Consider the following 17,869-nt stretch of genomic DNA (forward strand, 5'->3'; position numbering starts at 1 on the left):
AATAAAATAGGACTCAAATTGCAGATTCCCCATAAAAGACATCAATCAGAAATACATTCTCGCTCAATAACATAGCTTACGTTACATTTGAAAACATTTTAATTTATACATAAACTTGTCATGATATTCCCTGCGTTAATTATGCACATTTATCTTGAATCTGTAGATGTTAATGTTAAAATACAAATATTTGAGTTACGTTATATACCGCAATGTCACATATCGTTTCTCAGCGGTTTAGCAATTATTTATTGTAGCCATTCTTGAAACATTTACAACATAACAGATGCCACCTTCGTGACTGTTTCTTTTGCAGGGGCTTTGTCAGTGTAGACTCAACCTAATGTAGTAAGTGTAGAGTTGATGGCTTGTCCATAATGTCCCGGTAACACTTCCGTTTAAACTGTTCACAAATGTCATGCGATTGTGAACAACCCAGAAGCCACAGCGCAGCGGTAGTTTTGGATTTGAAGATGGGGGACGATTTAGGTGATGACTGGTGGGAACAAAAGGGCAATTCGGGTAAGTTATAATATTTCTAACAGCTGGAAGTATGTGTGCCTTTGGCTGAGCAAGATACCGTCTCATATCTGTCATTGCACTGGGTGTTTTTAAAAATATCTGTAGGACAGCTAACATAGATAGCTAGTAGCTAGCTAACGAGACTCCCATGCTTGGCTATTCTGTCCATGTTTAGCTGAAGGCCTTCAAAGCAATTGCTCAACTGTCCTCTTCCGAGCACGTTTCGTGTATTTTAATATTATGCCTGCGCTGTGTTCGTCCAGAAAGTTGAGCTAGTTAGCCATAGCAACATGCGTGTATGTTCAGTTTTACACGTGTGTCTAGCTGATGGAGCTCACACCGAGGTGTATTGTGGTAGTTGATGTTCGACGCGTTTTTAGACCTGTACCACAGACCTCGATAGTTTAATATTTCCAAAATTTAAATCTGTTACGAACAGAGTGGACTAAGTTTTGTAGACTCTACCCTTTGCAAAAGTAAAAAATAAATGCGTTTATGAGTACAAGGGCGAATTATTATTACACACGCGCAGTTCAAAGAAGGCGTTCCCTAACAGAAAAATGCAAATAATGGTAGGACTTGCCAATATCAAAGATTTTTATAACTAAACCAAGGTAGACCACAGCCTGTCGTTTCCAATGGGAACAAATGAGCCATAGTGGGCAGAGCCAAGCACGCAAGGAGGGAAGCAGAGTCAAGAGATCCTATTGGTGCGTTCTAGCGTCATCTGCATATCTTATTTATGGAACAACTACTCTTTGATGTGTGTGTGTAACTCAATTCGCTTTTGCACTCCTTCTAAACAATGCAATAGTGGGGGGGTTATTGCCAAGGTTAAAGTTTACAAACCTTAGTACACTGCTCATAACATATTCTAGTTCTGGAAACAGAACTGTATTGGGATCAAATGTTTCATCGATGAGAACATTTACGGAATGTCGGCCAAAATCCATCTAGTTCAATCTTTTCCCACTGCCCGCCATTGGGTTTGTGGAAACACCAAGCGGATGCTTCACATTTAAATATCCAGTGAAATATCTGTTTCATTGTTCCACAGTTCATATCTGTGCCAATGTCATGCTTGGCTCTGCCCACCTCCTTGCTTGCATTGCGGACTATGATTAATTTGCTCCCATCGGAAACGACAGGCTGTGTTCTATCTTGGGTTAGTTATAAAAATCTTTGCCTGAACCAGAGAGAACTCTAATCCACTCTCTGTACAGGATATAATGTGCCGAAGAGAGCGGCCTTTCTGCCATCTTTAAATATGAATATTCTATCATGAATGTTAATGCGCTTGAAGAGAACAGAGGATTTGCTCCTGATTATATCACCCTCACAGCTGTACTCCAATCACAATAATTATTCAAATATTTGAATTTTTTTCTCCACAGAACATGTTGGTATCCGGTTGCTAAGCAACCATATTGTTTGTCCAGATGAAACCAGTATGTCAAAAGTTTCTAGCTCACATCTACATTCTCAAACTAAATTCACACTGCAGTTCCAACCACAAAACGTCAAAATACAACAGCTTGTCTAACTAACAGCAACATTATTGTTTTTGACTTTGTTATAAATTATAATTCTACTTGAGGCTCCACATGTTGTCATGGAAAATATGAACGTTATTTCCAAAACCAATGAGCATCCAGCACATATTGAATGTTGAAATTGACGAAAGGCCAGTCTTTTTGGCAATGACAGAGCGGTAAAGAATGGAATTTTAGCTAAAGAGACTGGTACTCGGACTATAGTCATTAGTTGGTAGTAATAAGGAATTCCTCTCGACTACGCCTACAAATTGGGGAAAACCAACATTCTTTCCCGTTGACCTCCTGTTGTAAAAGAGGCAACTTTTTTGTAGATTTTTTTGTTATACAGAAATAACTAAACATCCCGAAAAGCTGCTGTGGTGTTCAATGTACATGTAGCCAGGTCAATTCCCAACCCATGATTGCAGTTCCTAGGGCTTCCACTAGTTGTCAACAGTCTTTAGAAAGTGTAAGGCTGGTTTTTGAAAAAATGAGACCAAAATTGTAGGTTTTTCTAGGTGGCTGTAGTGACTATAGTGTTTCCAAGCGTGTGGAAGAGAGCACGTTCTTTGGTATTTTTCACCGGTAAAGACAATAACTATTCTGTCTCAAATTGTATCGTTTATTTGCGTATTAGGGTACCTAAGGTTTGATTATAAATGTTGTTTGGAGAAGTTTATTAGTTTTGTATGAATTTTGATTGAGGGAAACTGGGTTACATTGTTGACTGAAGTGCCAGCTAAACTGAGTTTTTATGGATATAAAGAAGGACATTATCGGACAAAAGGACCATTTGTGATGTAACTGGGACCTTTTGTAGTGCCAACAGAAGAAGATCATCAAAGGTAAGGCATTTTTTACATTGCTATTTCTGACTTTCGTGTCGCCGCTTCCTGGTTGAAATGTTTTTCATGTGTTTGTATGTGGGACGCTGTCCTCAGATAATCACATGGTTTGCTTTCGCCGTAAAGCCTTTTTGAAATCTGACACAGCGGCTGGATTAACAAGAAGTTAAGCTTTATTTTGATGTATTACACTTGTGATTTTATGAAAGTTAAATATTTATAATACTCTAGACGATACCGTCCCACCTGCCCACAAGAAGTGAATTGTAGCTGTATAGTCTTTGTTTGTGTTGTTGTTCTTGGCTAGCTTAACCTTTTCACATGTGGGTTCCAAATATCTCTAACGATCGCCCCAGAGTGAGTTGTTTAATGCGCAGGATGTCAGAATGGACTCGATGTTCCAAAATGTGATTGTTGCCTTATTTTCTGTATGTCGTGGTGATCCTACTGTAGCATACAGTATGTATGGATGGACCATATTGTATTTACAGTTTTAGCCACATGTTTTCAAGCACTGGTGAAAACAATATTGCATAGATTGTAATGTACACCTATGATGTGTGAAAAAGGTTGTACTGATTTATATTGAGATAATGCTATTTGCCATGTGTGGCTAAATGTTTGTTGACATTATACAATTAATTCTGGGTGTCATTTGAACGTCTGTCAGAACAAAGATGTTATAATGAGGTGAAGGGTAAACCTCCGGAAGGGAAGTGAATGATCATAGACGACACAACCCCTTCAACATGCATACTACAAACAGACCAAACTCATCTTGTCTCCTCTTATTATCTTTGGTTGACGGGAGAAAAATAAAAAATAAAACATGGCGGAGCGCACAAACTAACCATCAGATTACTTTCCATTTCTAGAAAGTGTTTTACTAAATTATTTTTTATCAATTGTGAGCTCACCCATGATTAATTCTAAATAGTAATGGCTATTTGCTAATTCATATTGTGTTTTCTGACAGCCAGTTATCCAAATATGACTGCTTGTGTTACGTCATTCTTTCTTCAGTTAGAGCTAGGACTAATGTAGCCTGCGTTTTTGGGTTTGGATGATTGTGTATGCTATCTCTACTTCTGTGAATGTCTGAACATCACATCCCAAAATAAACTGGTCACATTCAGGACCTAACTTCGTAAGGACTGTGTTTGTGCAAAATATTTCTATGAAAAAATAGTGTGGCAAGCTTAAATGCTGACTGTTGTGTCAATATAAACTGGATATTCTAAATAAGTGTTCTAATCACACCGGTTTGAGCGTACACTGCCACGACTTACCGTTCTTTGTGCAGCTTCAATTGTCAAACAAAATTGGAAATTGTTGCTCCTTCGTTGGTAATTTTCTTCCCGCATGTTTTGCAAGTTGAAATGCATTTTTTGTTGATACAGTGTCATCTTTATATCCGAAAATAATAATTTGGAGTATCATCTTTCCAGGGGCTCCATCTGAATTCACCTGCCGACTTTCCTCTGCACTGCCACACACTTTTTCTCAGCTGGCACAATTTGATTGGTTGCTGTCCGATTCAAACTGTAATCCATGAAATTAAGAGTTGATGCACTGCACACGTTTTTTTTAATAGCATCATTTTTAATATTTGGACTTGAGGAGGGTGTCTGGTCGAGTCATAAGGTCCAAGTCAAGTCATGAGTCATTGGGGTCAAAGTCTAGTTGCAAGTCATCATATTTGTGACTCGAGCCCACACCTCCTGGTTATAAGTGAAATAATCTGTCTGTAAACAATTGTTGGAAAAATTACTTGTGTCATGCACAAAGTAGATGTCCTAACCAACTTGCCAAAACTATAGTTTGTTAACAAGAAATTTGTGTAGTGGTTGAAAAACGAGTTTTAATGACTCCAACTGAAGTGTGCAAACTTCCTACTTTCAACTGTACTTGTCGAGTATGAACATGCTCCTGCTTAGACAACTTTAAAGGTGCTAAATATTTAGGGTTTTGTCGATATACAGTATGATTACATTTAATATAGTGATATTTGACATTGACAATATATTGTGATGTGCAAGAATATACTCTATTTGAGCTTTACCAATCAATCTTGCAGTTGTATCAGTTGCGCTGTTTCAATATGTTGTACATTAATTAAATAAGCTTTATTTCTTCTTCCATACAAATATTATTTGAATGGGAATGCAACTATAATATTGTAAATAAGCACAAAAATGGCCCAGTCTGGAATGACTGTCATTAACGGTGCAAAACTATTATATCGGATATGGTGGTATTTGGAGTAACATATCATAGAAGAGGTCTCCCCAAATATCTCCCAACCCTACTACACATAGGAGTTTTTTTTTAGCATTGTATTTTTTTGCATAGTGTAGGGAATCATTGTACCATCAAATCACTGGGACATATCTTTTTACAGATGTTTGAAGCTGGTAGCCCAAAACTAAAGTTACTTTTGGTTCAACAACTTGAAACAGCTGTAAAAAAATATATTTTTTGTTATTGAAAATATGTCACAGTGATTTAGATGGTACAATGATTCTGTACACTATTCAGTGCTTGTTTTCACATATAAACTGAAATTGAGCAAACAGTGTAGAATTTTATTTACCAGAGCAGTTTCCACTAGATAGCACAGCCACAACGTTTGATAACAGATGTTGCTCTGGCTGGAGAAATCAATAGGCGAATATCACAGCCAATCACAACACTGGCAGGTAAGTAAACAGTGTGAAACACTATTAGCACCAGATATATTATGGACGTTTTCTGAAAATACAAAGTAGCACCTATAAAATAGATTTTTACATTTTAAATAGACCATCAGGAAATTGATAGATTGCGCCAATGGCATAATACATTCTTTATTGATTTACACAGCACTAGTGCAAGCATTTGGTTTCAAATATTATATCACCTGCAATGTGTTATTTCCCTAGTTAGTAAAATAGGGAATTGTCTCAGATGTAGTTATATCTTTTCCATCTGCAATGTTCTGAACATTTCCCCTGAATTCACCCCAGCCGTGTCTATTGTGTTGCTCAGGATGTGGTGGGTTAGTTTCTCAGTGTTTTCCCAGATTGCATGGCTGCGGCATGCGGCTGTCCTTTGCTCTGTCCAGTGTTAGTAGTGCTGTTTGTCCCTCTCGACATACTGTAGCCTTGGGTTTGGGGATCCTGGTGGGGCCGGGCTTTAGAATTGCAGGAACCTGGCGAGTGGAAATAGAAACGTGTCAACAGGAGTCTTTCCTGATCAGGTACTCACACACAACAGGGTTTCTGTTAGGACCGGCAATATTTTTCATTTACTGGACCCATGTGCATTGGGTGCGTAGCCTGGTTAGGGTGTCCACCCACGGTGCTCAGAGTGACAGAAATCACATTTTATAATATGGTAATTGATATGAACAGAACATGCAAGTCAAGGATGCAACGATGTGTGGTCCTTCTTACCGAATTCTGATGTGCTCTTTAAACATATAACTGTCCACATTTACGTTTCCTCAGCGAACAAGAGGAATAACAAACAGCAAGATTACTATGTCAATCTACTGTAGTAGAAAATATTAGGCTACATATTCTATTGGTCAGCTTGTTTGGTGAGTGCGAGCCTTTTCCAAACAGACTCTGACAGTTGTGGGATGATAGATACCAAATTCATAGGCTATTTTGAAGCAAGGCAAGACATGCATCATAACATATATTAAAATGTCCAGGCTTCTAACAATTGTTTTCAAAATGCATACTTCCTCCAGCTCATTGCAAAGTGGTGTGTGACGCGCTGATGAAGCCTGCCTTCCGTTGGTGTTTGATGCTGCGTTCAAAACAACTCAAATCTGAAATCTCCGACTTCTAACTTCAGTTCGTTCAAGGCAACTGGGAGAGAAACAAATTGCTACTGGGGAGGGGGGAAACTGAGGGAAAAATAGTTTTGAACGGTCATCCCACTCGGGAACTCAGGCCTCTTTCTAGAGCTCTGACTTTCCGACCTGAAGATCACTGAGGTCATGATTTGACCTCGTATTTTTCAGAGATCCCAGTTGTCTTGAAAGCACCACAAGATGCTGCAGCATCAGCTCTTGCCCTGTCTGACAGATTTTCCACTAAGACACTATGCTGTATGTGTGTGATACATAACGGATATACTGTACAGGTGTCAATTTTATTTTACTAAATTATGCAAAATAACCTGTAGACCGATAAGCATGACCAGTCAAATTTATTTTCAACTGCTATTTTCATCCACCAATAGGCTAAAAAGCATTATTTTGCAATGGGATGTTTTCTTGGCCAGAGTCTATTTTATTTATCTGCTTTATTTGTGCACCAAAACCTGACACGCATACACACAGTCATGATGGTTTTTGCACTGATTGAAAATAGAAAAAACCCAGTGTCTCTCATTTTTTCCATTGCTTGACTTTGACAGTCTGTCAGTAGGGGTGCAGCTGAACCATTCTGGCTGCCATAGCTCTGACATCACCCACTAGCGCTGCCATTGTAGGGCTTTGCATCATCTCACACTGCCAAAGCAGAGTTCAATCAGTATTTGATCTGATGCTTCAAAGACACCCAATAACTGTCACATCAAAATGACTGAGTACCTGAGGAAGGTGCTCTTAAATTAGCTTCTTTGTCGAAATCCACCTCCCTGTGTCTATATCCCATCTCCCTGTGTCTATATCCATCTCCTCTTCCTCCCCATCTCCCTGTGTCTATATCCATCTCCTTTACCTCCCCCCTCCATCTCCCTGTGTCTATATCCATCTCCTTTACCTCCTTCTTCCGTCTCCCCGTGTCTCTCCATTTCCCTGTGTCAATTTCAATTCAATTTAAGGGCTTTATTGGCATTGGGAACATATGTTAACATTGCCAAAGCAAGTGAAGTTGATAACAAACAATAATATTAACATTAAACATTTCACTCACAGAAGTTTCAAAAGAATAAAGACATTTCAAATGTCATTATGTCTATATACAGTGTTGTAATGATGTGCAAATAAAGTACAAAAGGGAAAATAAATAAACATAAATATAGGTTGTATTTGGAGTTTGTTCTTCACTGGTTGCCCTTTTCTTGTGGAAACAGGTCACAAATATTGCTGTTGTGATGGCACACCCAGTAGATATGAGAGTTATTAAAATTTGGTTGGTTTTCAAATTCTATGTGGATCTGTGTAATCTGATCATACATTTGACAGGAGGTTAGGGAGTGCAGCTCAGTTTACATCTCATTTTATGGGCAATGTGCACATAGCCTGTCTTCTCTTGAGAGCCAGGTCTGCCTACAGCATCATTTCTAAATAGCAAGGCTATGTTCACTGAGTTTGTACATAGTCAAAGATTGTGATGCACCGATATGACATTTTTAGTCGATACCGATATCCAATATTTTCCTTGCCATTAAAAAACAACAATACCGATAACCAATATTTAAAATTTTAGCAGCCTTTTTAAGCATTCTAGTACAGTTAAATAGTTAACACACACACATGGACGCAGCAGTCTAAGGCACTGCATCTCAGTGCAAGAGGTGTCACTACAGTCCCTGGTTCGAATCCAGGCTGTATCACATCCGGCCATGATTGGAAGTCCCATAGGGCGGCACACAATTGGCCCAGCTTCATCCGGGGTAGGCCGTCATTGTAACTAAGATATTGTTTTTAACTGACTTGCCTGGTTAAATAAAAGTTACACCATACCACACTGACCAAAAAGTTATTTTGTTGATGTTTACGTATGTCTTCATTACCAGTAAAACATAATCAAAACCTATTTCTTTCACTTACTTGCTGTGCTGTTTCGTTGTTAATTTGTTCAGTCGTTTCATTCTCAACCAGGATTTCATCATACATGTCAAGCAGTGAAGTTTCAGCTCTGTCTGTCCGTGGCCTCGGTGCGCACTATGTCCATTTTGTCTATGTAACATTTCACGTATAACCCTGTTTCTTGTCTGCATCGAAGTAGCGGTCCTTGTACCTAGCATCGAGCATGGTGGCGACACAGTAAAGAGGCTCAGAGAGAATGCCACCAAAAAACTTGTTCACAGCCTCGAGTACTTTTGTAAGTTTTAACCCCACGGTTTGTTAGCAGTTTTGTTGAGCAGGTGTTTCAGTGCCATGACAGAGGGTGTCACGTCTGCTGCAGACGCAGTTGATGAGCTTATTTCTCCAGTCAGTTGTTCGAATGGCACTAGGATTGTGTTCATGTTTCAAACATGTTCTCAAATGCCATTGAAATTGCAGCAGTGGTATGAGAACTAGCACATTCTTGAGCATGCAATACGGCTTTCTTCTGTATGAAATCCTGGTCGACCCACTGTGCTGCCAGACTCAGCATGCTCATGGGGCTGACATTGCTGGTCCAAGTATCAGTCGTGACGCCCATAGCAAGTAGCATAATGAATTCTATTATTTTGGCGCTAATGGATTTCACCTTTGAGTTGTCTCGCGGATCATTTCTTACTCTTTCAAATGACTGCTCAACTTGTTTAGTTGTTGGAAGTGTGCGCTTAGTATTTTTCTGCTTTTGTTCTGTGTATTGATGTATTTTCCGTGGGGTCGTTACGTTATATATGCACATCAGCTTTGTCATTGGTTTTGCACATCGGCGTTAAACTAGACATCGGGCCGAGGTTGGCATTTTTTGTGAATTTCGTCCGATACCGATATATTGTGCATCCCTAGTCAAAGATTTCTTTCTGCCACTGTGTACACTCTGTTTATGGCCAAATAGCATTCTAGTTTCCTATTTTTTTTTTTTTTTTTTTTTCCTTCCAATGTGTCAAGTAATTATTTTTTTTTTATCGTGATTTTTGTTGGGTCTAATTGTGTTGCTGTCCTGGGGCTCTGTGGGTTCTGTTTGTGAACAGAGCCCCAGGACCAGCTTGCTTAGGAGACTCTTCTCCGGGTTCATCTCTCTGTAGGTGATGGCTTTGTTATGGAATGTTTTGGAATCGTTACATTTTAGGTGGTTGTAGAATTTTTTTTTCTCTTTTCTGAATTTTGATAATTGACGGGCATCGGTCTAATTCTGCACTGCATGCATCATTTAGTGTTTTACGTTAAGCGGAGGATATGTTTGGTGAATGCTTTGTCCCATTTTGTGAATTTTGGGTTGGTGAGCAGACTCCAGACCTCACAACAATAAAGGGCAATGTGTTCTATAACTGATTTGAAGTATTTTTAGCTTGACTTCAGATTCAGATGTTTTTTCCCCAACACCACTTTCCATCAATTTGTATAGCAGACCCTCATTCCAAATTGATTCAAATGCTTTTTTGAATTCATCAAAGCATGAGAATACTTTGCGTTTGTTTGTCAATTAGGATATGCACGGTGAATACGTGGTCTTGTTTGATAAAAAGCCAATTTGACATTTGCTCAGTACATTGTTTTCGCTGAGGAAATGTATGAGTCTGCTATTAATGATAATGCAGAGGATTTTTCGAAGGTTGCCGTTGATGCATATCCCACTGTTATTGGGGTGATCAGTGTGGTTCCAAATATTGGGGAAGATGCCAGAGCTAAGGATGATGTTAGAGTTTTAGTATAGCCAATTGGAATTTATGGTCTGTGTATTTGATCAATTCATTGAGTATACATACCATCAACATCACAGGCCTTTTTGGGTTGGAAGGTTTGAATTTAGTCCTGTAGTTCATTCAATATAAAGAGAATCCAGTGGGTTCTGGTTAGAAGTCGACCGACTATAATTTTCCACCGCCGATACGATTATTGGAAGACCAAAAACAGCCGATACCGATTTAAAATAAATATATATTTAACAATTTTTTTTTGTAATAATGACAATTACAACAATACTGAATGAACACTTATTTTAACGCAATATAATTCATCAATAAAATCAATTTAGCCTCAAATATATATATTTTTTATAATGGATAAAAAATAACGGATAAAATAACCGATAAATAAAAAATAATGAAACCTGTTCAATTTGGTTTAAACAATGCAAAAACACAGTGTTGGAGAAGAAAGTAAAAGTGCAATATGTGCCATGTATAAAAGTTAACGTTCCTTGCTCAGAACATGAGAACATATGAAAGCTGGTGGTTCCTTTTAACATGAGTCCTTAACATTCTGACTGACTGAGTTTGTGGCTGTAAGGCCTCTGATGTATGGCCTGAGTTGAGCTATAATCGTTCCAAAATGTCATCAGGCCTGGTCACTGCCTCGCCAAGTGATATCATAGGCACTGGAAACGCTCCATCTATGTCAGGTTCTGTCTGTCTGCTCCTGATGGCTCCCAGCTAGTCTTCTCTCCTCTGGTGTTGTAATGGTAGGATTCAGCTTGTCACCATAGATACAGGATTCTGCATTAGTCTGTTTCTCTGTTCTTCAGCTGAGTCTTTTTTTTCTTTTAGATTTTTTTCCCTTTTATTTAACTAGGCAAGTCAGTTAAGAACAAATAGAGTAGAGTACGTATGCTCTGTGTCTGTCTCCGTCACAACTTTGTGTGTGTGCTTCTTATCCTTGACTATCTCTGCTTAGGCGATATGTTTGTTTGTGGTTGAATTGCTTGCCCAAATAAGGCTACAGATTCAGTTAATTTATTTTCACATAGGAACACTGATCCTCGAAATAGATCACGTTTGGGAAAAAATGTTACCATATAAAGTAGGCCTAACCTCCCCAGGTGTGGCCCCCCTTCCCTTTGCTCTAGTCTACTTCACAGTGCTGTTCCCCTTTGCTCTAGTCTACTTCACAGTGCTGTTCCCCTTTGCTCTAGTCTACTTCACAGTGCTGTTCCCCTTTGCTCTAGTCTACTTCACAGTGCTGTTCCCCTTTGCTCTAGTCTACTTCACAGTGCTGTTCCCCTATGCTCTAGTCTACTACACAGTGTTGCCCTTTGCTCTAGTCTACTTCACAGTGCTGTTCCCCTTTGCTCTAGTCTACTTCACAGTGCTGTTCCCCTTTGCTCTAGGGAAATGATGTAAATATATCACTAGCCACTTTAAACAATGCTACCTTATATAATGTTACTTACCCTACATTATTCATCTCATATGCATACATATATACTGTACTCTATCATCGACTGAATCATTTTGTAATACATGTATCACTAGCCACTTTAACTATGCCACTTTGTTTACATACTCATCTCATATGTATATACTGTACTCGATACCATCTACTGTATCTTGCCTATGCTGCTCTGTACCATCACTCATTCATATATCCTTATGTACATATTCTTTATCCCCTTACACTGTGTATAAGACAGTAGTTTTGGAATTGTTAGTTAGATTACTTGTTGGTTATCACTGCATTGTCGGAACTAGAAGCACAAGTATTTTGCTACACTCGCATTAACATCTGCTAACCATGTGTATGTGACAAATAAAATTTGATTTTAGTCTACTACACAGTGCTGTCCCCTTTGCTCTAGTCTACTGCACAGTGCTGTCCCCCTTTGCTCTAGTCTCCTACACAGTGTTGCCCTTTGCTCTAGTCTACTACAGTGTTGCCCTTTGCTCTAGTCTACTACACAGTGTTGCCCTTTGCTCTAGTCTACTTCAGTGTTCCCCTTTGCTCTAGTCTACTACACAGTGCTGTTGCCCCTTGCTCTAGTCTACTTCACAGTGCTGTTCCCCTTTGCTCTAGTCTACTACACAGTGCTGTTGCCCCTTGCTCTAGTCTACTACAGTGTTGCCCTTTGCTCTAGTCTACTACAGCGTTGCCCTTTGCTCTAGTCTACTTCACAGTGCTGTTCCCATTTGCTCTAGTCTACTACACAGTGTTGCCCTTTGCATTACATTACATTTACATTTAAGTCATTTAGCAGACGCTCTTATCCAGAGCGACTTACAAATTGGTGCAATCACCTTATGACATCCAGTGGGACAGTCACTTAACAATAGTGCATCTAAAACTTAGGGGGGGTGGGGTGAGAGGGATTACTTAACCTATCCTAGGTATTCCTTAAAGAGGTGGGGTTTCAGGTGTCTCCGGAAGGTGGTGATTGACTCCGCTGTCCTGGCGTCGTGAGGGAGTTTGTTCCACCATTGGGGGGCCAGGGCAGCGAACAGTTTTGACTGGGCTGAGCGGGAGCTGTACTTCCTCAGTGGTAGGGAGGCGAGCAGGCCAGAGGTGGATGAACGCAGTGCCCTTGTTTGGGTGTAGGGCCTGATCAGAGCCTGGAGGTACTGAGGTGCCGTTCCCCTCACAGCTCCGTAGGCAAGCACCATGGTCTTGTAGCGGATGCGAGCTTCAACTGGAAGCCAGTGGAGAGAACGGAGGAGCGGGGTGACGTGAGAGAACTTGGGAAGGTTGAACACCAGACGGGCTGCGGCGTTCTGGATGAGTTGAAGGGGTTTAATGGCACAGGCAGGGAGCCCAGCCAACAGCGAGTTGCAGTAATCCAGACGGGAGATGACAAGTGCCTGGATTAGGACCTGCGCCGCTTCCTGTGTGAGGCAGGGTCGTACTCTGCGGATGTTGTAGAGCATGAACCTACAGGAACGGGCCACCGCCTTGATGTTAGTTGAGAACGACAGGGTGTTGTCCAGGATCACGCCAAGGTTCTTGGCGCTCTGGGAGGAGGACACAATGGAGTTGTCAACCGTGATGGCGAGATCATGGAACGGGCAGTCCTTCCCCGGGAGGAAGAGCAGCTCCGTCTTGCCGAGGTTCAGCTTGAGGTGGTGATCCGTCATCCACACTGATATGTCTGCCAGACATGCAGAGATGCGATTCGCCACCTGGTCATCAGAAGGGGGAAAGGAGAAGATTAATTGTGTGTCGTCTGCATAGCAATGATAAGAGAGACCATGTGAGGTTATGACAGAGCCAAGTGACTTGGTGTATAGCGAGAATAGGAGAGGGCCAAGAACAGAGCCCTGGGGGACACCAGTGGTGAGAGCGCGTGGTGAGGAGACAGATTCTCGCCACGCCACCTGGTAGGAGCGACCTGTCAGGTAGGACGCAATCCAAGCGTGGGCCGCGCCGGAGATGCCCAACTCGGAGAGGGTGGAGAGGAGGATCTGATGGTTCACAGTATCGAAGGCAGCCGATAGATCTAGAAGGATGAGAGCAGAGGAGAGAGAGTTAGCTTTAGCAGTGCGGAGCGCCTCCGTGATACAGAGGAGAGCAGTCTCAGTTGAATGACTAGTCTTGAAACCTGACTGATTTGGATCAAGAAGGTCATTCAGAGAGAGATAGCGGGAGAGCTGGCCAAGGACGGCACGTTCAAGAGTTTTGGAGAGAAAAGAAAGAAGGGATACTGGTCTGTAATTGTTGACATCGGAGGGATCGAGTGTAGGTTTTTTCAGAAGGGGTGCAACTCTCGCTCTCTTGAAGACGGAAGGGACGTAGCCAACGGTCAGGGATGAGTTGATGAGCGAGGTGAGGTAAGGGAGAAGGTCTCCGGAAATGGTCTGGAGAAGAGAGGAGGGGATAGGGTCAAGCGGGCAGGTTGTTGGGCGGCCGGCCGTCACAAGACGCGAGATTTCATCTGGAGAGAGAGGGGAGAAAGAGGTCAGAGCACAGGGTAGGGCAGTGTGAGCAGAACCAGCGGTGTCGTTTGACTTAGCAAACGAGGATCGGATGTCGTCGACCTTCTTTTCAAAATGGTTGCTCTAGTCTACTACAGTGTTGCCCTTTGCTCTAGTCTACTTCACAGTGTTGCCCTTTGCTCTAGTCTACTTCACAGTGCTGTTCCCCTTTGCTCTAGTCTACTTCACAGTGCTGTTCCCCTTTGCTCTAGTCTACTTCACAGTGCTGTTCCCCTTTGCTCTAGTCTACTTCACAGTGCTGTTCCCCTTTGCTCTAGTCTACTTCACAGTGCTGTCCCCTTTGCTCTAGTCTACTACAGTGTTGCCCTTTGCTCTAGTCTACTTCACAGTGCTGTTCCCCTTTGCTCTAGTCTACTTCACAGTGCTGTTCCCCTTTGCTCTAGTCTACTTCACAGTGCTGTTCCCCTTTGCTCTCGTCTACTACACAGTGTTGCCCTTTGCTCTAGTCTACTACAGTGTTCCCCTTTGCTCTAGTCTACTACACAGTGCTGTTGCCCCTTGCTCTAGTCTACTACAGTGTTGCCCTTTGCTCTAGTCTACTACAGTGTTGCCCTTTGCTCTAGTCTACTTCACAGTGCTGTTCCCCTTTGCTCTCGTCGACTTCACAGTGTTGCCCTTTGCTCTAGTCTACTTCACAGTGCTGTTCCCCTTTGCTCTAGTCTACTTCACAGTGCTGTTCCCCTTTGCTCTCGTCGACTTCACAGTGTTGCCCTTTGCTCTAGTCTACTTCACAGTGCTGTTCCCCTTTGCTCTAGTCTACTTCACAGTGCTGTTCCCCTTTGCTCTAGTCTACTACACAGTGTTGCCTTTTGCTCTAGTCTACTTCACAGTGCTGTTGCCCTTTGCTCTAGTCTACTTCACAGTGCTGTTGCCCTTCGCTCTCGTCTACTTCACAGTGCTGTTCCCCTTTGCTATAGTCTACTTCACAGTGCTGTCCCCTTTGCTCTAGTCTACTACAGTGTTGCCCTTTGCTCTAGTCTACTACACAGTGCTGTCCCCCTTTGCTCTAGTCTACTACACAGTGTTGCCCTTTGCTCTAGTCTACTACACAGTGCTGTCCCCCTTTGCTCTAGTCTACTACACAGTGTTGCCCTTTGCTCTAGTCTACTACACAGTGTTGCCCTTTGCTCTAGTCTACTTCACAGTGCTGTTGCCCTTTGCTCTAGTCTACTACACAGTGTTGCCTTTTGCTCTAGTCTACTACAGTGTTGCCTTTTGCTCTAGTCTACTACACAGTGTTGCCCTTTGCTCTAGTCTACTACACAGTGTTGCCCTTTGCTCTAGTCTACTACACAGTGTTGCCCTTTGCTCTAGTCTACTACACAGTGTTGCCCTTTGCTCTAGTCTACTACACAGTGTTGCCCTTTGCTCTAGTCTACTACACAGTGTTGCCCTTTGCTCTAGTCTACTACACAGTGTTGCCCTTTGCTCTAGTCTACTACACAGTGTTGCCCTTTGCTCTAGTCTACTACACAGTGTTGCCCTTTGCTCTAGTCTACTACACAGTGCTGTCCCCCTTTGTTCTAGTCTACTTCACAGTGCTGTCCCCCTTTGCTCTAGTCTACTTCACAGTGCTGTTGCCCTTCGCTCTCGTCTACTTCACAGTGCTGTTCCCCTTTGCTCTAGTCTACTTCACAGTGCTGTTCCCCTTTGCTCTAGTCTACTTCACAGTGCTGTCCCCCTTTGTTCTAGTCTACTTCACAGTGCTGTCCCCCTTTGCTCTAGTCTACTTCACAGTGCTGTTCCCCTTTGCTCTAGTCTACTTCACAGTGCTGTCCCCCTTTGCTCTAGTCTACTACACAGTGCTTTTTATCTGAGCTGAGATTTCCTGTGTGTCATTGGACATGACTGCAACCACCACACTTGCAAACAGGCCTACAGAAAATACACGCATATGCTCATGCTGGGGTTGTGGTGTGGAAGCAATGAATTGGCGATGACATCAGCCTGTGAATCTCACTGATCCAAGTGCACACATGTTGGAATTTACTGCAGTTTTTTTCTGTCCCATTAATCCCTATTGGTTTGTGAGCCTCTTAACACAGAGGATGGTGAAATCCTCTGTGTTAAAAATCAATTCTGACACTTTTCAACCTCATTCATTATCTCTAGCACCAAACCATAGTCTACGTATGTGAAAGCAGCACATTTATATTCTCTGTGGTTAAAAAGATAAGAAAGTCCTAAAAAAAATGCATCTGTGTCGTCACAGGGTAGGATTAAAGGTAAAAGACGGTGATTTTCAAAACCTGGCAGTTGTTTCTAGCCCAAGGGAGGGGATTTTCTTGCTCCCTACGCCATCTCTAATGTCAGTGTTTGAAAATAACAGTATAAAAAATGTCATCGGGTAGAACTTTTTAGTGAATTTTTTTCCTACAAAATGTACTGTTATCACATTTATTGACACCGGAATTGTGCTGTAGATAATGCAAAAATTAGGTTGAAAAGTTGTGGAGTTGATCTTTTAGGTCTCAGTGAGTATTAAAATTGAGAGCATTAAAAACAATATCCAACTTCCAACTGCTATTTTCAACCATTTCGGAGTTATCAGGACCACGTTTACATGCGCTCAGTATTCTTATTAGTAACTCATATCACTCTTCAGGTCTTATTCAGGATAAGCTGTTTACATGCACCTTTTGATATCCCACCCGCAAGTATCCCTGTAGCCATGAATAAACAGAATATTCCTCATTTAAGTTCATATGAGTTAAATGGAATAGTAACTGAAATATGGAGGCCTATAACCTCTCACATGAAGCATAATATAATATGAACTCCTGCAGAATATTGCATTTCCCATCAGTAACATTATAGAATAAATGTTCATTTTGTCTTGGGAACAGGAGTGGAGAAATTATTTCTTTCAGCGTCTCTTGAGAAAATGTCAATGTGTCTAATGTGTTGTCTTTGACAGTAATGCAAGTAGACAGTATTTCAACAGCACAAACAACCTGGTCTCAGCATTTTGTACTATTCTGTAAGTAAATCGGGGACATTTCATATGACATGTTACAAATTACAATTCATTAGGGGTTAGGGTTAAGTTTAGGAGTTGAAGGGGAAGGGTTTCCTAAAAGGGTTAGCTAACATGCTATAAAGTAGGTAAAATTGCTAATGAACTAAAATGCTAAAGCTGTCCGTGATGAGATTCAAAACAGAACTTTACCTGGTGTTAACTACATTACTAATGCATTCATTCTATCAATTAAGACGTTCTGGTGAGCACCACTTTATTTAGTCTCAAAGAGCCACCGGTTGTGACAGAAGAGAAGCTGCATGTATCTAACTATAGTTGACAAATAATAGTCTACCAAATATCCAAAATGGTTAGCAGAACGTTGTCTAAATTATGGGTGAAAGTAGCCAGTAGTCTATACGGTCCAGTATGGAGGATCAGCAAAATACATGATTATGGAATTATGCAGGTAGCCTAGTTTTGAAGTG

At 41.3% G+C, this 17,869-nt stretch overlaps 2 protein-coding genes across 2 annotated transcripts in view; one reads left to right on the plus strand and one right to left on the minus strand.

The window, feature by feature from the left end:
* The first annotated feature begins 255 nt into the window (after positions 1–255).
* Positions 256–17,869, plus strand: part of cmss1 (cms1 ribosomal small subunit homolog) — a 60,637-nt gene continuing 43,023 nt past the window's right edge. Inside the window, exon 1 of the mRNA XM_046334685.1 lies at positions 256–522. Within this exon, the coding sequence (XP_046190641.1) occupies positions 414–522 (109 nt within the window). The 5' untranslated portion in view covers positions 256–413. The remainder of the gene's footprint in view (positions 523–17,869) is intronic.
* Positions 5,587–17,869, minus strand: part of LOC124019363 (filamin A-interacting protein 1-like) — a 40,840-nt gene continuing 28,557 nt past the window's right edge. The window contains exon 6 of the mRNA XM_046334680.1: positions 5,587–6,092. Coding sequence (XP_046190636.1) covers positions 5,949–6,092 — 144 coding nt within the window. The 3' untranslated portion in view covers positions 5,587–5,948. The remainder of the gene's footprint in view (positions 6,093–17,869) is intronic.

Source organism: Oncorhynchus gorbuscha, unplaced genomic scaffold (assembly GCF_021184085.1).
Source record: "Oncorhynchus gorbuscha isolate QuinsamMale2020 ecotype Even-year unplaced genomic scaffold, OgorEven_v1.0 Un_scaffold_82:::fragment_2:::debris, whole genome shotgun sequence".
Classification (NCBI taxonomy): Eukaryota; Metazoa; Chordata; class Actinopteri; order Salmoniformes; family Salmonidae; genus Oncorhynchus; species Oncorhynchus gorbuscha.